A 21361-nucleotide genomic window follows, 5' to 3' on the forward strand; every position below is an offset into this window, starting at 1 on the left:
CAGACCTTTTCTGAAAGATACCTCGTTTCTATTTGTGTAATTATATATCCAAAATACATTATTACATACGTATACTGATATGTCATGAATGATAATGAGCTGCTAGTCGAGCCACAAAGTATTAATTAAATCTACTAATAAAGTGCACGTAAATTTACTCTACATTAATAACTGATAATAACACTGTTGTGTCGATTCCCTAAGGTCTCGACACAATGAGTGGCTAGGTGCACGCGAAACTAACGCAGACGGGCGTAAATTCTGAAACAGGAGACTGGATGAAAAACTATAAAGAAAAGAAGAGAGATTGTCATCTACTTAACTTTTAATGATGTTCTTCTTGTTGAAATACATCTCTTGCATAGTAGTAAGCAATTAGCAATGATACACATGGCGCCTTGCTAGGTAGTAGCGATGGACTAGCTGAAGGCTATTTAATCTGTCTCTCGGCAAATGAGAGGAAGACGTGATACGTCTTGTCGCAAGCTATGTCGTCCGTACAACTGGGGCGAGGTCAAGTCCGTGTCTTGTGACCTGCCCTGTGGTGGCGCTACGTTTGCGAATACACAGTGGCGACACGCGGGTCCGACATGTACTACAGGACCGCGGCCGATTTAAGTTACCACCTAGCAAGTGTGGTGTCTAGCGGTGACACCACAAACACTGTAAGAATAACAGTGAGTTAGATGAGTATACATTATTGTAACTATTTCAACTCAGAATTCCCTCACTTGATTGTTTTATGGAAGGAACATTAGAAATTTTTTAATACTGAAGAGCATATGACATGCTGCGATGAATAATTAGTACCAATCTACACTATATTACCACACATCTCTCATTAGTTACCTCTGAACTGAACTGTACAACATGCCCAGAGCGGCCGAATTTATTATGTAGCACTGTATTATTTAAAGTAGCACTGTATTATTTAAAGTAACACTGATGTCAGTTATTTGGAAGAAACATTCTCAACTATTGTTGTCAGTGTAAACACATACAAATTCGTTGCGTATGAACTCGTCATTCATATTTCTTGCAGGGAGAGGACGTGCTGGTGACCATAGAGCAGGGTACTCTCCAAGGAACTGTTCTTACCAGCGTCTATAACACGTCTTACACAGCCTTCCTGGGCATCCCGTACGCTGAGCCGCCAGTTGGAGATCTCCGCTTCCAGGTAAGGGTCTCCGTTGAGTGAAAATACATAAAACACTGAAGAACCGAAAACGGGACTGAAAATTTGACTGTAGTGTGAAGGTGGGAAAAACAGAACGGAAGCAGAAACGAAGGTTTAATATCGAATTACACAGTCTGTGCATAATTACTATCTGACTACTAAATACACACGGATGCTGTAAACAAGAGATGTGTAACTTTTACTCTAATTTCGTACAGTTCTATGTATGAAATAGGGTCTAAATGTGAGCATCACCAGTGCTAAATATGTGGTAACTGGTTGAATAACTATAGTGGCAGTGTTCGATGAAAGGCTGAAACACGTAGTAGCCACTGACAAATGTAAATAAGTGGGAAAATTAGAATGGGTGTGAAACGGTACAGGTAAATTAAATAAAGAATAAATTAGGGAAAGATGACCATAATAAATGAAATTTTCTAGATAGAGCACACACTGATATTAAAACATGAACATATGAAACAAAACTTAGAAACATTATTAGACACGACACGTGATTTAGAAGCTTCTGCAAAGAACTGAAAACTAAATCGAAAATCGCCACATCCATATCCAGATTTCTGGATACATTCGGCAATGACATCAAGAGAAATGAAAAAAAATTAAGTAATTAACGTTTAAAAATCATTTCTCTGGTTAACTGTATTGTTCAACCATGTGTAACATCCTGCTGTCCTAATTGTTTCATTTACAGTAATTTTGTCTTTGATTACTTTCCAAGGATGTCTCTCATAGCGTAAATGATAGGCAATTGGAGTTCTTTCAAGTCCTTGGATCGCTCTTCTACATGTGGTTCCAAAAGTTCAAGGCCTAATTCAGTGCAATAGAGGCAGTTACAATGATACGGAGGTATGAAAAAGACGCTATAAGAAACGTTACAATGGTGTGTAATGGAATACAAGTCAAATGGAAGAAGAGAGAAAGAGGTGATCACCTACTACTTTCAGTCAGAGGATTCGGTTGTTAACCTTAGGAACAACAAGGTATATTAGGTTACGTGGAACACCAACCATGGTCAAAATTTGCCCGTGTTACAGTAGCCAATATGTCTTGTAATAACTGTTTAAAATTCTTATGTTTGCAACGTCAGGACATTTTAAAAGTGCTGAGTGACATTACACTAAAAAAAAATTTGGGAACTTATAGCGTGCCCAAAATGAATAAATTGATATACTATTTTCCCCCGGTGCAATATATCAAGTGAATAGATAATGAATATTTGTATAAACTAGAAACATAAGGCCAATACTTGAATATACAGGCTGTTCTAAATCTGTATACATTATTTCATTTAATAACTGAATAACATATTTTTATCCTTGAGGGAATATTTAAAATACAGAAATAAAAATGATTACTTAAATATAGGATAGATGTATTGAAAACTTTCAAGAAACACTTTTCATTCGGAGAGAATACTGTTGTGTACAGATAACATTCTCCAGCTGTACACAAAATAGTTAATATTGAATGAGATTGAAACAGATGACGACCACAGCTTCCACACATTAACTTGGCTTCTATTATGTGATTTCCGCTTCTCTGGTGAATTTTATTCCTCAAGCATATGTAACATCCTGCTTTCCTAATTGTTTCATTTAGAGTAATTTTATCTTTGCTTGCTTTGTAAGGATGTCTCTCATAGCGTAAATGAGTTTTGTGAAGTACTTGGACCACTCTTCTACACATCTCTTTAAAAGTTCAAGGACTAATTCATGCAGATACAGTTTTTTGTCATTTGGTTTTCCTTCATTCCACTTAGGCACAGTGTGCAAGCGTTTGTTATAGCTATATCAAGCAGCCTATAGAAAACTGATCGTGGCCATATCCTCGTAGCATTTTTGTAGAGTATGTCCTAGCTATTTGTTTTATGGCTACCACACCTCCTTTAGTGGAAGTGTAACCTACGTTTATGTGCGTTTTGCCCGCATCTCGTGGTCGTGCGGTAGCGTTCTCGCTTCCCACGCCCGGGTTCCCGGGTTCGATTCCCGGCGGGGTCAGGAATTTTCTCTGCCTCGTGATGGCTGGGTGTTGTGTGCTGTCCTTAGGTTAGTTAGGTTTAAGCAGTTCTAAGTTCTAGGGGACTGATGACCATAGATGTTAAGTCCCATAGTGCTCAGGGCCATTTGAACCATTTTTGTGCGTTTTCATTTTTGGCTCATCAGCTTCTACGACTGCAGCACGTTGTGTAAACAACATCAACAGAATTTTCTTCAGTGTTTCCTTTACGGTGTGAGAGGCTACTGTTACTGGAGGCTTCTTAGTCAGTGGATCTGTGAATGCAAACTGGAGGGTCATTGCTCTCTGAATGCTGTCGCCTTACGCTCTCGCGGTGTGTGTCTCCTGTTGGATTCGAGTGCCCCGACCATGGTAAGTTAGTAATCCACAGAAGTGTAGAAACCGTCAGTTGTGATGTAGCCTCTATTCTTTATCGGATGCACCAGTCGCCACACAGTCTGAAATGGACGTCATCCAAAAGCAGGTCTACGGTTTTTTCGAGCATAAATTTACGTTTCTATTGTGTAAGCGTTCAATTGTACTATCAACAATTTAAACAAGTATGCCGTATTTCCCAGGTTTGTGTTTCAGGAACACTTTAAATGGACAACGACTTCTGAAAAAACGCAGAATTTTATCAGCTGCATTGTGAGGTCCGCTTCTGAAGTATTCTGGGAATTTTCAGTTCGGTTCCTCAAACACTTCACGCGGAGGTAGGAGTGTGTCACAAGTCTTTCTGCCTTGGTGTTCTTATCATCAAAACGAAGAATTTTCGAATGTTGGTAAGCTCGCCATACACAGAGTTAGTCAATATACGGCTCTTCTCAATACTTATTCCTTAAATCGGGTAATAAAATATTGGTGTCATCGTAGACTCCTATGAAAATTAAAATTACCGTCAAAGCATATATTTCAGAATCGGTAGTAGGTGATAATTTTTTTTCGTTTAGCTTCTTCATTTATTTGGTCAAAAACTTTCCTAACAATTTGCGATGTGAATAACGTCATCAATGATTCGCAAGTATTGATTACTTTCTCAGGAATAGTTAGTCCCTGACGTTCACGGACTATGTTGGCAGAATCCCTTTTATATTGCCTTGGAGCTTCTGCAAGACAAACTCTACCAGAATTTGCATCTAATTTATTTCGAACATGTCCTACGTGGTTTGGTTCGTCATTGTCCTCTGTTCCTTCTTCATTTGAAACACCTTCAACTTGTCTGAGATCCGATTCCAAGTCATTGAACTCTGATAACTCATCCTTCATTAAAAGGTCAATAAGAATTTCTGCCTCGTTGGAGCCTCTCTAACTCATTACAGAAAATCTACCTTACAAGAAACGCGTTCGCTCTACTGTGACAAACTCCTAATAATAATGCTTTCTTTGTAAACGAAAATTAATCTCAACGATTAGATTCTCAACAATGCATCGTACAACCCATAGTAAAGGCTGCCACATGAAGTTTGGACTCAGTTAGGATATTACGGTCACAGGTAGTAGGAACAATGCCAAAATATGCTTGTAAGCATAAAAATTCTGTTTATTGTTTACAATTTTTAAAATTTCAACCAGATAAATGTATAGTACAGTACTTTATAAGGCGAAAGACCAACAGGAATATGGCCACTAACATGGCAGCATAACTGTTCCAATTTTTCTAATAAAAGGAAAATGTACGAGCTGTTCTCGAGCAATAGAGGGGAACGGAAAAAGTGAATCAGAAACATCAGTAAACATAGATTCTGGTAAAAACAGTAAAATTTGTTCTACCAGGAAGAAATATAAATGGGGCGTTTGTGTGATAGATCCACGTAGCTCTTCCGCTTAAGGAAGCGCTCGGTTCGAAACATTAAGACCCGTTTGGTGACCAAGCAGTGTGAGGGAGGTGGGAGCTGCACCTTCTGCACTGCTCCACTACCAGCGGCTGTCAGGAGCAGCAGGACTTCCTTACTTGTATTCATCAACAACTTTTAAAATAGAGCAAATCGAAGTGCGCGCACAATACCTATGACTGGAGAGTCCACGGCGCTCGGTCTGCCACACCCGGGTATTATGTCGACGACTAGGACACCTGTAGCTGATTGTCTTCAGTACAAAAAAATGAATACTTTACTTGGTAACAAAGACGGTCGATACAAAAACCATTGAAAATTTTCCGTGGCAAGAGAAACGAGAAGCTATCACTCACGTCTTGTGACGTTAGTATCGTTCGTTTACTTTATCATTCAGCTTTAGGCCGTAGCGTGTCCACACATACTACAACACTTTCTAACTTCGTGAACTTTCCATACGAAATAACTTGTTAGGCCGGCTTACACGTGACGTTGACATGTTTTGTTACGATAGTAAATTTCCCTTTCATTAGAATTAATAAGTAATACTCTTTTTATTACCGGAATACGTGCGCTTCAACACATTCCCGGAAATTCTCACAGTCTGATACTTAATTTCCGAGTGATACAGGTAAAAAATACGACGACATGTGAGAACAGCATGGTCTACACCTCACAATCTATTCACTGTAATTCTGAGCCGGCCGGGGTGGCCGAGAAGTTCTATGCGCTTCAGTCTGAAACCGCGCGACCACTACGGTCGCAGGTTCGAATCCTGCCTCGGGCATGGATGTTGTGATGTCCTCAGGTTAGGTTTAAGTAGTTTTAAGTTCTAGGGAACAGATGACATCAGATGTTAAGTCCCATAGTGCTCAGGGCCATTTGAACCATTTTTTATAATTCTGAAAAGAGAATGAAAGGTCGTAGTCTAATTTAGGCATACACTAACGTTAATGGATGTATTACTTTGCTTTACGTATGTAAAGCAAAAATCAAACATTGATCTAATTAATCACAATTTTCACTGAACGTGAGTAGACAGAAGTAACTGTAAGTAACTCCACTAAAACACTACAAATTCTATAAGGCAGTTGTGAACAAACATTTGAAACTCTAACTACGCCTCCATGGAAACTTGCACTTATAGAAAAACATTACTTTTGCCGGAAATACTGTTCCTAACGGCATTTTCTACTTAAATTTGCAACATAATCACAACAACGCTGATATAAAATGTGTGCTAATAGACTTGAGAAACAGCATAAACAAGAATAAATTTATGACACTAATTTAAACACAGCTATGAAAATATTAACTCCTGAAAAAGACAACTTCCGTCATTCACTGAAAATTGTATTAACGAATCTTTTGATTACTAAGCAGTTCATGGTATTAATTTAAACTACTGATTGCCTCTCTGAGTATATGATTTTAATCTTTGTTGCCTTTATGACACTGATGCACTAACAGGATATGATAAAGAAGCTTGTCGCAGGTGAAATGAAAGAATCATACAGTAGAAAAAGCCTATAATATTTTGTGCATTCTGTTCAACCAAAGCATCTACTGATCCAGATCCATACTTGTACAAATTCTGCTAATTCGATCCCTGGAGGTGGTGCGAACCGGTGTCTTAGTTTAGTTCTTCGTCCCCTCAGCAGATTTACGCTCTCCTGTCGATTCACCTTGCAGGAAAATGATATGGAGCTTAGCCTGTCACTTTTCCAGGATACTAACACGTAAATTAAAACCACAGTTTCACACTGTTCTTTCGTAGTCCTTACGGCAGGCTAACAAGTGTCCATTAAACTAACGCTTCATGCTGCCACTCTAGCATTTACCTCACTGGAACTGTTGGTAATTGGTTGGCACAAACCTCGCCCAGTCCACGTTTTGCGTTAGAATTGCAGTAACTGTCCATCTCAGAGTTTTCCCCTTGCTTTTCCAATCTAAGTTTGCGTATGTTTTTTATTATCGATCATCGCTATACATCGACCAACCAATCGAATTCCCAAAAAATCATTTACAGCTTTGCCAAAAGAGGTCTGTTAAAACGGTTGCTGTGAAATGAAAATGCGAGTTACAAAAGTTAGCAACAAAGTCGAAAAATTACACCCTATGTGTGTAACTTATGCTTGACAATGAACAGCAGTACGATACCCATCACGTACTTATATTGCGTGTAGACTGAAAAATATGGGTGCAATGTGCAGATAAACTGCAGTTGAACGCAACGTACTTTTACTTATTGCCAAACACCACTCATTTATCTGTGTTGTGGTGCCTACAGCCGCCGCTTGCAGCAAGTGGGTGGGATGGAGTTCGAGATGCCACCCAGTACGGCAGCGACTGCGTGCAGGCGACTGGCAGCGGCTCGGAGGACTGCCTTTACCTGAACGTGTACGTGCCTGGAGTGCCAGAGGAGGATGCAGGGCTGCCCGTGATCGTGTGGGTGCACGGCGGAGCTTTTGTCAACGGCAGCGGATCCAACGTCACCAGCGGTCCAGATTTCCTCGTCTCTTATGGCGTCATCCTCGTAACCATCAATTATCGGCTGGGCCCACTTGGTAAGGACGCGTCCTCGGTCATTTGATATTACAGGAGGGTCAACTTACGTTGTCTTGCAGAAGTGGTACAAAGAGAAAGCTTAGTGAAAATGAGAGCAAGTCATTTTGCTTCGTTTGTCGAGCTTAAGTGAGTCTGGTGACTAATCCACGGGAATATGGGAATTCATCCCTAATCATCCTTTGCCTGCTGCCAATATTTCGGCTGAAAACCGTCCAGATATCTTCGGAACGAGTCAGACAGACTGATGGTAGAGAGCTTCCTCCCACCTGATACAACGTTAGAGCAGGATAAGATAACGGAGGAAGTACGACAGAGATATGTAACACGTTGAAGCTTTCCTGAAACAGGATAAACTACCTCTCTCTGTTAAATACTGCCAGTATCAAATTCTGCATTCTCTCAAGATTAAAACAATCGTCACGATTAGCTGCATCATTCGTAGCTAGCGTAGGATTTCAATCGGTAATTCGTCTAGAGTTACACGTACGAATACGAATTGCTATTCATAAACCAGTGAACCAATATTATAGAGATATGCATAGTTCGACGAAAGCTTTTACGCTGTTCAAATTCGTACTTTCGAGTTAATTCACATTTTAACAGGTTATTGGCTAGTGATTATGAAAGGTAGTTTCAATCAGTCCGCCTCTAATATTATCAAGTATCTTTCTCTGCCTATATTTGCTCCTACGTTCCACGCCAGGCTGGGAACCTAAATTGTGTGTATTTATTCTCATCTTAATTAGAATGGATAATCAGCCCAAAATGTACCCCAGCAGCAGCCTGGGAAGACAGTTCAATGTAATCTTTGATTCCAGCTCTTGTGGTGACAGTCTGCACGACTGGCGTTTTTAAATCCAAGCGTTGGGTCGCCGACTTTAAAAATTTCAGCCAAAGAGCAGAGCGGAAAATTTTAGGCCTAAATCACAGGATGTTACCTCTCCCCTCTTCTCACTGGGGAAGATACCTGCTCTTACACGCAAACTGATCTTGGTGACTGGTGACTGCGCTCCTAAAATGTCCGTCCGCTCTCTGTACACAGGGCTGAGGCATTTTAGATTTTTGATAGAATTTACCAGGTGGCGGACGAGACGACTCACAACAGTCGGTCGCTTCTCTGTGAACGAAGAAAGTATGACGGGCTGTGCATGTACACATGTGAACAGTGATTTATGATTGGGAGTTTTTTCGATTTTGGGTTAGGATTCACTATAACGATTAAACTCCATCTTTAGGAACTGGGTGGAATTCTCGTGAATGATGATCTCAGTGAATTTTTAAGTAAATTCAGATAGAACTGAACTGGGTCCTTAATCGGGGACGATTCACTTTATGTATCATATGGCCAGTTAACATCGCTGATTGTGTTCACTGTGAGTCACCAGTTGGCTTTGATGATTATTTTATCAATGGAAAGTGATGAACATTGCTTTCCATTACTCGAAGAGTTCGAATCTTTGTGTGTGAGCACCTGTGCGTCCATGTTGCGTTTCCTTAATGCAACCAATTATCGCTGACTAATAAAATTGATATATCATTATAGTTTGATCGTATGAAACCGTAGGATTAGTCTTTCTATATGTGCTCCATGTAAATGCAGTTTCATCAGTACGTTCCAACTCCTAAATAAATGTTCATTATGCAGCTACTTAGTTCGTTAAATTTCTCTAGAACGTGCACATGCGCATGGTTACTCTCATACTGTAATCTGTAACGTCATGTGCGCCAAGGGATGTTAAGTTCTTTTTCCTTAAGAAATTTCTTCCATTTGACTATTGGTCATTTATTTTACATTTTTCACAATCATGATTTCGGCTTTACGGCCTTTCTCAAGTGCATGTTCAACTGGAAATTAATAAAGCATATATATAAGTACCTTACAGTGCAGGGCATAGGGACAAGAAGTTATTGAATACATTACTTACGTGTTGAAATATGTCTCACCTGTCTGTGACATGTCATCGTCTAAAAACCATATTTCTGGTTTTATGGACCAGTCATATTACAGGATAACATAAGACTAAACAGTGGTAGAGACCGTATCAAAGCGGTAATACTATATGACCCACACATTGTAATTCTCCATACTCAACAGTTTAAATATGACCATTTTAGATGCAGAATAAAGTTTTGATCTCAAAAGAATCGCGTGGTTACAGTATAAAATCGTAATTGACTCATTCGTGAAGACTTATATAAAAGATGTCACATCTGTATGACAACTTACATAACCCACGTTAAAAGGCGGGAAAGCCACAAAACCAAAAACTAGAAGATCTGGGGTCAGAGCTGCCCAATAGCATTCTGTCCACATTGCTGAAATACGAAGCCCCCACAATACAATACGACTTTAGGGCGAGTGAGAGGTGTTGAGGTGGCTGAGGGATGGAACAGATTGTGCATTTAAAACGATTCCATTTGTAGTGTGTGTATGGGATATTACAGTATACCCGTGTAAGAGGCTGTTATCAGCGTGTATTACAAGGACATGTAAAGCGTTTAGCTAAATAAATAATCACCTTCCTTTCCCTGGTAATACCTCTGGTAACGCAAAGGTCATGTGGCTCACGTCACTTCGGGTGTGGCGCTCGCGTAACACTCAGACACTGTTTTAACTTACGTTGACGCCAGTTGATGAACAGAAGTGACGAATGCACGTCACAGGAATATATTGGCTCTTAGAAACGCCATAATTCATGTTATTGGCTTTTCACTGTGCACAATGCAAGCCATATTATGTCTCTTCCATATGTACTCAGAACCCAGCGCAGTTGGCGTCAGGACAGAAACATATTGGTTTGAAGATGATGTTTCACTGACAGGTCGGACATATTTCAGCGTATGATTAATATTTTCAAATGTATAATAAATTATTGTTCTTGTGTCCTGTATGATATGTATGCTTTATTAGTTTTCAGTTCAGCACGCGCTTTAGAATGGCTATAAATTTGAAATCATAATTGCGTAAAATAAATGATCAGTTAACAGTCAAATGAGGGAAACGTCTTTCACAAAATCCTACGAAGGAAAGCTTATTAAAGTGTAAACCCTGATCGTTTTTGGCACTTACTAATTAAATTTCCTTTGTGCAGTTTCCCATTTGGGATGGAAACTAAGCTGGTAGTCGATTAACATTCATAGAACTTCAGACGATGGGGCACTCAGGGCTGGTATATATTATTAAGTACGGTATTTCAGCAACACACAGCTGTCAGCTGCCCAGAGTATTTGGTATACGGAGAAAGGCAGTCCCACCACAAATCACAAAACAGTGGCGTATGATGCTCTAGTTAGAACTCCGACTTCTATACTTACAAACAAAATTGGTTCAAAGTGGTTCAAATGGCTCTGAGCACTATGGGACTTAACAGCTGTGATCATCAGTCCCCTAGAACTTAGAACTACTTAAACTTACCTAACCTAAGGACATCACACACATCCATGCCCGAGGCAGGATTCGAACCTGCGACCGTAGCGGTCACGCGGTTCCAGACTGAAGCGCCTAGAACCGCACGGCCACACCGGCCGGCGTACAGGCAAAATTGTTCAGCTCAAACTACTTTTAATTAATCAAAATTTAGTCCTAAAGTGGCGATCTTTAAATCAAATTAAAATTCATTTATTTTTTATAGCTACTACATATGTTGTAAATCAAGTTTGGCTGTTTTCATACCGATTTTTAAGAGAAGTTTTATTTCCGATGGTTTCCGTGGTTTGGTTAACAACTTGCATTTCATTGGTTCATTATCAAAAAAAGTTACTAATTCCTAATTAATTAATGTTATACACCAAAAGCTCTATTTACTTAGTGTTGTTTTATCCTAATCTTAATAACGTATTGCATCGAATTTTGATTTTCAATATACATGGAAGTCATGGATAGCTAATTAGTGAGTAAACTTCAATTTGAGGTGTATTTTCTGGCTACGAGTTGCTCTCGGCTTCTGCAGTCGAATGCCTAATTGCATGAAGAGCTCAACGTCTCTCACATAGTGTGACGACACCCCGCTGTGCTGTTCATTGTTCACAAGCTTTCTAAACTCCAAGTATGATTGAGTTGAGTCATAACTGATTTATCGAGTAGCTCTGGTACAGCAGTGACGTCACGTCTTATAACCCTCGCACAGGAAATCACACTTGCGCTGCCGAAGGCCTGCTTGTGGTAGCTATCGTTCCACGTCCTGGTCCAGTTAGGCAGCGAGTTAGGACTCCTAATGTCAAACCGTACACTGTTTCGGAAATGTGTTCCTACAATTACATCCCTTTGAGTGGTTCGGAATCTTGTCCAGTTATATTTTTCTATGCAGCAGAATTATTTCACTAGCTCTACAAGTGTTCCTTTTACGTTCAGTAGATAAGAATTATTTTTTTCCACTATTGATCGTAGTTTTTTGCCAGCTTTTATTCTTGGTAATCAAGCCAAGTTACGTAGCTCGTCAACGTCCCGCAACGGCTATCCATCATTCTTCTGCACTTTCTGCTATTTACTATGTCATAATCGAATTTTTGTAATGGTCTCTTTGGAATTTATTTTTATGAATTTTTGTTAATTTTTATAATAGCATTTTCGAAATACTAGTAGTAAACACTGTCGAGCAACTACAATATTGTGCAGCTCCATTCTTGGTATAAACAGTTCTCCTTAATCTTCTAGGTTCGTTTATTCACTGTCTTGTTCACAACTGTCTTGTTCACAACTGTAACAGGCGAACGATGTGGTACGAAGGGAAGAACATACGATAGCAATACAGAAGGATTTGACTCAAATTTTCTAGACCAAGACAACTGTTGACATGGATATGAAGTATTATGAGTCAATCTGTCCTACTGAAATATTTTATTATAATGTGTATTTTTACGTCGACAATGCTACTTCATATCGAAACTAGTCCTGAATGAAGGGTCGCGCGGTGTAGTCACGCGGTCTCAGGCGCCTTGTCACGGTCCGGGCGGCTGCCCCCGTCGGAGGTTCGAGTCCTCCCTCTGGCGTGGGTGTCCTTAGCGTAAGTTAGTTTAAGATAAATTAAATAGTGTGTAAGCTTAGGGACCGATGACCCCAGTAGAGTGTTCCCGTAAGTCCTTACCACAGCTCTCCAATTTCCTGAATGACGCACGAGCACTAAAAGCAGGTCATGGTAAAAACATGAATTTATTCGGTTCTTTCTGACAAGGCTTGATCCTTGTTTCCGACCCCTGTCTGTTAGAATCTTTCTACGACTACTACACATGCGTGATGTATATGGTTGTGAATAGAACAACGCTATATATAGATACGTTGGGTACTCCGCGGTGGTATGTCAACTAAACAAGCAACTCCATTCACGGTATGTTCATGGGCATGTCCACACAAAATAGTTCATCCCTGCCATTTTGTCTCTGCGTCAAACCATCTTCCTGCCCGATTCCATACACACCATTCCACTAGTATGATTTACTTCAGCGGTGGAGGGGAACATGAATCTCCTGTTACCAGTTTTACACCAACTACAACGCTACAAAATGAGTGCATGCTCTTTTTCGGGAGTTGGCCAACTTTTTGACCGGTGAGGTTATATACTAACTATTTCTTTAGAAATAAGATCAAAGTTTTCCTCGACTCTCTTGCTGTCCCCTGTTTTCCATATTTAGGACGCTATATGGGAAAACGGTACCACTACTGTTTGTCTAAATAGTATTTTGGGTGGATGCGGGGGTTTATAAATCGGACGCTCCAGGTTAATGAGCTGCATGCAAACAGGCATCGCGAAAAATATGCATTTCAGGTCCATAGGATTGGTTATCTACGACTTCTGCAAACTCCTCCTCCTCTTTACTATAGATTGCATTTCTAGGCTATTTACAGCCCTGTCAGCAGCCCTAAGACGTTCCTTGTCCAAAGCAAGCATCATTCGTACCATGTTGAAACCTTTCTTCATTCCGATATTTCTAAATGTTTTGCGCCTTACAATGCTGTCACCACTGAAAGTAGTAACAGCAGCATAAACACCAACGTGAAGTGTTTCTATTCCAACAAACCCAGTCTTGGGTATTCTCCACCATGTACCACTATTGGGGTTTCGAATCTTTACATGAACACACTTTTTCAACAGTTCAGGTGCTGCTAAGTCTCCGAAAATTGGTTTCATCACCTCCATTACCGCATCAGGCAGACTATGTTTATGAGTGGATACTTCACCAGCTGGCAAACCCTTGTTGTACTTACAACCAACTGTTTTCTCCTTTTGGACACAACTATTGATAGAGACCTTCATCGGTTGAAAAAGTACGAAAAAAAGAGCGTTAACGGGCTTCTACATTCCGTCGACACTGTGTGTGTTTTTCCTAATAGTTGTTCTGTAATAGTTCTGTATTTTATCAGTAACACTGACAGTTAACCTTTCCTTCCCATCCAACCCTTTACCATCACTGAGTGTCTTTATTTATTTTTTTTTTTTGTACAAAGCTTTCTGTGACGAAAGTCTTGATGCCATTCGTTTCTGTACGTGTCCAATGCACTCAAATTTCTGCACTGCAACATCATCACCATAGGGCTTCCGATCTTGAATATGTCTGAAACTTCTAGAATCACCGTCACCAAGGTAATTCACACATCACACTTTATCACACGCAACAGAACGTTGAAGTATACTAGCAACACCAGCCATTTCCGTTCCTCCATTACTGCCATTGCAGTTAGCTATGCAATTATTTTCATGTTTACCTTTATGTTTCTGTGGACACCTACAATATTTAGATATTACTGCTGCATCTAAACTTTCCCTTTATATATACTGGTGGCAGATACTACACCGTGAAGAGATGTGTGTCCCAGTTTATGCCAGGTAGCATCGAATGCTGCCGTCAAGTCTCTATTACAGCCGTTTTCTATTACTGCCTCTTCCACAGCTTCCTTCATAGATTTTATACAGACATCTTCTACATTAGACCCTATCAATCTATTATACACTCCTGGAAATTGAAATAAGAACACCGTGAAATCATTGTCCCAGGAAGGGGAAACTTTATTGACACATTCCTGGGGTCAGATACATCACATGATCACACTGACAGAACCACAGGCACATAGACACAGGCAACAGAGCATGCACAATGTCGGCACTAGTACAGTGTATATCCACCTTTCGCAGCTATGCAGGCTGCTATTCTCCCATGGAGACGATCGTAGAGATGCTGGATGTAGTCCTGTGGAACGGCTTGCCATGCCATTTCCACCTGGCGCCTCAGTTGGACCAGCGTTCGTGCTGGACGTGCAGACCGCGTGAGACGACGCTTCATCCAGTCCCAAACATGCTCAATGGGGGACAGATCCGGAGATCTTGCTGGCCAGGGTAGTTGACTTACACCTTCTAGAGCACGTTGGGTGGCACGGGATACATGCGGACGTGCATTGTCCTGTTGGAACAGCAAGTTCCCTTGCCGGTCTAGGAATGGTAGAATGATGGGTTCGATGACGGTTTGGAAGTACCGTGCACTATTCAGTGTCCCCTCGACGATCACCAGTGGTGTACGGCCAGTGTAGGAGATCGCTCCCCACACCATGATGCCGGGTGTTGGCCCTGTGTGCCTCGGTCGTATGCAGTCCTGTTTGTGGCGCTCACCTGCACAGCACCAAAGACGCATACGACCATCATTGGCACCAAGGCAGAAGCGACTCTCATCGCTGAAGACGACACGTCTCCATTCGTCCCTCCATTCACGCCTGTCGCGACACCACTGGAGGCGGGCTGCACGATGTTGGGGCGTGAGCGGAAGACGGCCTAACGGTGTGCGGGACCGTAGCCCAGCTTCATGGAGACGGTTGCGAATGGTCCTCGCCGATACCCCAGGAGCAACAGTGTCCCTAATTTGCTGGGAAGTGGCGGTGCGGTCCCCTACGGCACTGCGTAGGATCCTACGGTCTTGGCGTGCATCCGTGCGTCGCTGCGGTCCGGTCCCAGGTCGACGGGCACGTGCACCTTCCGCCGACCACTGGCGACAACATCGATGTACTGTGGAGACCTCACGCCCCACGTGTTGAGCAATTCGGCGGTACGTCCACCCGGCCTCCCGCATGCCCACTATACGCCCTCGCTCAAAGTCCGTCAACTGCACATACGGTTCACGTCCACGCTGTAGCGGCATGCTACCAGTGTTAAAGACTGCGATGGAGCTCCGTATGCCACGGCAAACTGGCTGACACTGACGGCGGCGGTGCAAAAATGCTGCGCAGCTAGCGCCATTCGATGGCCAACACCGCGGTTCCTGGTGTGTCCGCTGTGCCGTGCGTGTGATCATTGCTTGTACAGCCCTCTCGCAGTGTCCGGAGCAAGTATGGTGGGTCTGACACACCGGTGTCAATGTGTTCTTTTTTCCATTTCCAGGAGTGTAGTTCCCAAACAATGTTCGGGGATTTGCAAGATTCATCATGGCACAGAAAACCGCATCTACGGTAGCAACCTTACTAATTGTATGCAAGGCATAAAAAATCTAATATTGTGTTCATAGATTTGCTACCATTTTCTTCAGTTGGAGATACTGCAACACTATCCCAAAAGCTGTCATGTATGAACATTTCTCCCACTTCAGTTCCATTTCACTGGCTGGTCCTACGTATTTGTTATAGACTATTCCAGATCGACTTCACTACACTAAATACATCTCACACAATTAGTAAACATTCCTTTAAGAACTGATACATCAGATATTTCATTCACATCCGATTGCCCCATAAGACATTCATACTTTTCACTAACTGAACCAAGCCTCCTCTGCGAAGCACTTTTTTTTTTCACTTTCATTACAATGGGCAGGAGTACCAGCAAATTTAGGTTCACACACTTAGTTATCGTCTTTATTGTTGACGCTAATAATGCCTACCTTTGACTTTCCAACATTTCTCCTTTTCTTAAAAGTCTTCACAAGATTTCTAGTCGCTTTACGTTAACGCATGATTATCCTTCAATAAAACAGAGATTTCAATGAACACAATTCACTACGAATATTTTCAGGATTACACATGAGTAAATAAACATAAAACACACGACAATCGAACGAGCGAGGTGTATCAATCTATCACAGGTTAGCCACAATACTTATTTTGTAACACTTATTTTCTCCCACATAGCTAAAATGTACATAAGGACCATATAGATTCATGACTGCAACGTTTGACAGCAGTTTAACGGTGCGACAGTGGGTCACGTACATGCAGAATATTTTTCGAAAACACTTTTAAAATAGGTGTAGTTTGCTGAACCGAATAAATGATATATAAACTGAAAGGAGAAAGTCTGTAGATTTTTAAAATGCAAAAATGTAAAAATTGGACATTTCATGATTTGGAACCTTTCCGCAGCCCCTTAACATTCAGTCTACTCTTCATCAGTACTAAATTCTGATCTGAGTCTATACCTGCTCCTGGGTACGCCTTACAATTCAGTATCTGATTTCGGAATCTCTGGCCGGCCATGATGCAGTCTGACTGAAAGCTTATAGTAACTCCCGGTCCTTATAGTAACTCCCGGTCTTTTCAAAGTATAACCTTCCGTCTTGTGATTCTTGTACCGAATATTCTCTATTGGTCTTTCTCCTCTCTCGTTACTACTACCAAATCCATTTTGTCCCGTAACCCTTTCTTCTACTCTTTCCCATACAACCGCATTCCAACCCTCCATGGCTATGAGATTTTCCTCTCCTTTTATGTACTGAATTACCCTTTCGATATCCTCCTAGATTTTGTCTATCCCTTAATACTGTGCTGCTTGCGATGTAGCATTTTTACCTGAAGTATTGTTGTAGCTGTTGGTTTCCTATATATTAAGAACAATATCATTACTGAACTTCTAGTAGTAACTCATACTCTGCACTACCTTCTAATTCATAAGGAATCCTATCTTCTCGTTGTACCATTTCCTGCAGCTGTTGATATTACGCTTTACTGTTTGATCACAAATCCTTTTCTTCTTGAGATTTTAGTTGTGCCTATTAAATGAAACAAGCATTACAATGGGTTCAATTTTTTTTCAGTAAAAAAGAATTGTTAAACAAGTGTTGCCTGCAGCAACATTATATCACAGAAACATAGATAAATAAATGGCCACCTGTGGCAACATTAAATCATTGGAATATCTGACATGCTTACAATCAGGCATGAAGAAGTGGATGTTGTAGGGCTAATAGAAACAGATAGTACTAGAGGAGGAAATACGGGCCAAGTATGGACGAAGTTAAAATCAAACTGTTGAATACCATAGAAATGCAAGCCTTCCAAATCAAGCTTGAAGTAATCAGATTACGAAACCTTACACCTCATCTCGCACCTGCGGCGTGATCTCACCATAATATTGCAAGTGGTCGCGGAAGTGGCTGCAGCATCTATCATTGGTGGAACCAACGACCCTTGCCAGTTTCTAAGAACCCAGTGCATCACCTCAGGTGACTCCACGGTGGCTACCAGCATTTATGTCGGTGGTGGAGACTCGGCACCTTGAGCTTCATCTGAATTCCAAACTAATGACAATTAAAAGAAAACCTCGCTTTGTCATATATTTCGTTTCTCACTGAATTGTAATTTGCTTACCTGCGGATCTTCTACGTGTCTATGAATCGAAGTGCTCCTTACAAAACACTTGTTTTCATCACCTGCTGATTAACCAATGACTTGTATCCTACCACACTCTACCGTACAAGCCGCAACACTCTGTTTCTGCGGCAAATGCGGTTTCCTGGTATTTTTTTCTGATCTATAATTTATTTATGTCAGCTAATACTGGCATGTTTCACATCGAACGAACATTGATTTTTGCAAAGTAAATGCGTCCATTGTTCTCTCACGCTTTTGATAGCCCAGAGCTGAGCACCTGCAGCCATCTTTGACTTACTTATCGCTAGTTTTTTGTGATTTTCTGGGGAAACGCCGAGCTTTCTTCATTTTCAGCGCAAAGGTGATTGTCCACTAAAATGGCGAGTCTCCTCATTCTCTTTCCTGGCCGTAAAATGTTACTGCCAAGCGTTTTCTCTATGGGACATAGTATTTGTGGCTTGATTTCACACTGTGGTTATGTTCAGTAAAAATTGTTCATTCCCCCTCATGGGCTTCCGAGAATCTGTCGCTGTCTGTGCTACTCTATTACAGCTTGTAATGGGTTCACGTTCCTTCTGATCACTCAGACTGCTCCCGACACTATCCCACAGCTTCAATGCATACAGATACGCGTATATTAAGAGTCGGAGAATCAAAAGACTACATTAGCCATTTACTGAAAATCGTTGCTACTGTGGCCTATTTTTTGTCGACGTAAATGAAGTGTTTCGCTACTGATTGGCATAAATTGTGAGACTGCTTCCGAAAGAACTGTCCACAGTGTCACTGAAGATACCTCATCGACTTCTCCTGGCGTCGTCTTTGTCTTCCACACTACGCTCCTCGCAGCTCGTCGCTGAAATATTACTTGCTATAATAACTAAATTTCATTGGATTTCCGTTATTACTCTTTGGCATTGTTGAGCGATTGCAGTCTGAGTAGATGTCGAAAAACTTAAAATTTGATATGTCTTACTCGGAGGCATGAAGAATTAAGATCCAATGTTTATTTCGCTTTCCGGAACATCTCACAATAAACTATTCACAGAAAACATCTGTATGTCCCCTCATAATGCCTTTATTTTGTTGAGGTGTTTGAAATGGTTTTCGGATATCGTAGCAGAGACGGTTGTCTACGACCTGCAGGATTCCTGAGCACGGGGGACTCTGCGGCCCTGGGGAACGCCGGCCTGAAGGACCAGCGGCTGGCCCTGGTGTGGGTGCAGAGCAACATCGCCAGCTTCGGGGGAGACCCGCAGCGCGTGACGCTGCAGGGGCAGAGCGCGGGCGCCGGCGCCGCCTCCCTGCACCTCGTCGCGTCGCCGGGTCAGTGGCGCCGCGCTGCAGTCGCTCACATCAGACCTCACGCGCCCTTTACGTCTCCACAGGCGCTGCTTCTAATAATGGGTCTATTACGTATTTTATAGGGACACTGCTTTGTGATAGGAATCACTTTACGAAAATACATCTTTTGGCAGAGTGCTCATGCAATGATTCATTCACTAACTCAAATATTTACTGGCAGCTTATTCAGCAGAAAGACATTGTCTGAAATTTTAGTCGAATGCAAAGGTCTTTCATTTTCTCTTCCATGGCCTTGAAATATCTTGTTCACCACAGATTAGTTGTCTAATATTACCACTCTCGCTGACCAGCTTTTAAATGCTTCTATCAAGTACAGGGTAGTTACAATTAAACTTTCGGTACTTAAGAGGGCTCCCACGATAAAAGAATGATCGTAGGACAACGTAAATACGTGGGAACCATTGTAAGAACGTAGGGAAGACGTATAACTAGTAAATCTTTGAAAGGAAAGGTAATATTTGTCAATTCTGTACCACTTTTACCTTAGAGATTACAAACGTTCCTCATTTTGACGACTATATGCATCCACGACAGCCTGGAACCACGCTAGAAATACCATTTCACAATTGTTCGTAGCGCTCTTAGGTCTTTTGATGATAATCAGGCTTCAACAGCATGTAGTATTACTAAGCAGACTTACAACATCGGAACGGGCAAATTCGTATTCACTGGCATTTGTCATTTTGGTGTAGGTCTGTTTTCGCAAGCGATCATCGAGAGCGGCACCTTCGCCTCCTCCATGACTATAGAACGGAACCCTCGCTACCACGCCTTCAGGCTGGGCGCCTTCCTCGGCTTCGAGACGGAGGACTCCCAGCAGCTGGTGGACTTCCTGCGGTCCGTCAACGCCACCGACCTGCTGGTGGACAAGTCGCTACTTAGCACAGACGAGGTCAGCTACCAGATTGTCAACTTCTTCTGCTCTGGAAACTATTTCCAAATAGTTCAGCACATTTTAATGCTTGCTTTATCAATTAGGAGGACCGATGGAAACGACAATATATACATTATTGATGATATCTGTTTTATATTCGCAGCAACATGGCATAACGCTAATAAAACAGGATTTACAAAGAAACTTTATCACGGCCATGAAAAATTGCAGTGGTAATATTGTACTAAATCATCAGTATGACTACTTATTAGCGTAAAAGTTGTAAAACCATAACCTAGTACATATAAAAACAGGTACGTAGTTTCGGGCAACGCTGTTTAATGCACATATAAACCTTATGCCAAAAACAGGACGTATAAGGCAATTCATATGATTCGTTAACCACGTACGATATAATTATCCTTTATTATAAAATTTTTGGGAAATGGGGTAATACGTACTATTGGCAGATATCATGCATGTAAACTAGATATGGTACACAGTTAAGCGCAATAATTACAGTCTTCCAGAGTAGCGTCAGGTTACATAGAATAGGTAAAATCACCAGTGTGGCTGTGGCCGAGCGGTTCTAGGCGCTTCAGTCCGCAACCGCGCTGGTGCTATGGTCGCAGGTTCCAATCCTGCCTCGGGCATGGATGTGTGTAATGTCCTTAAGTTAGTTAGGTTCAAGTTGTTCTAAGTTTAGGGGACTGATGAACTCAGATGTTAAGTCCTATAGTGCTCAGAGCCATTTGAACCAGCACTAGTGTGTAACAACAGCATTACATGAGAGGTGCTGGTACATAATTTCAGAAATGAGCACAAGATCATCGAAATTAAGTTTTGAACCTCATCCAAACAGTATTTTATTTTTATTTTCATTTATTTATTTAGCCTGTTCTATTAAGCCACTTTAACATTGGACCAGGGTTTCACACATAACAGCACTTTTTTCACATGAAAGTTAC

At 41.4% G+C, this 21361-nt stretch overlaps 1 protein-coding gene across 1 annotated transcript in view; it reads left to right on the forward strand.

Moving 5' to 3' along the window:
• LOC126253112 (juvenile hormone esterase-like) overlaps nt 1-21361 on the forward strand; it is a 75742-nt gene that overhangs the window by 8912 nt on the left and 45469 nt on the right. Inside the window, exons 2-5 of the mRNA XM_049954224.1 lie at nt 1043-1177; nt 7316-7592; nt 19301-19480; nt 20212-20411. Coding sequence (XP_049810181.1) covers nt 1043-1177; nt 7316-7592; nt 19301-19480; nt 20212-20411 — 792 coding nt within the window. The remainder of the gene's footprint in view (nt 1-1042; nt 1178-7315; nt 7593-19300; nt 19481-20211; nt 20412-21361) is intronic.

This window comes from Schistocerca nitens, chromosome 4, assembly GCF_023898315.1.
Source record: "Schistocerca nitens isolate TAMUIC-IGC-003100 chromosome 4, iqSchNite1.1, whole genome shotgun sequence".
Lineage (NCBI taxonomy): Eukaryota > Metazoa > Arthropoda > Insecta > Orthoptera > Acrididae > Schistocerca > Schistocerca nitens.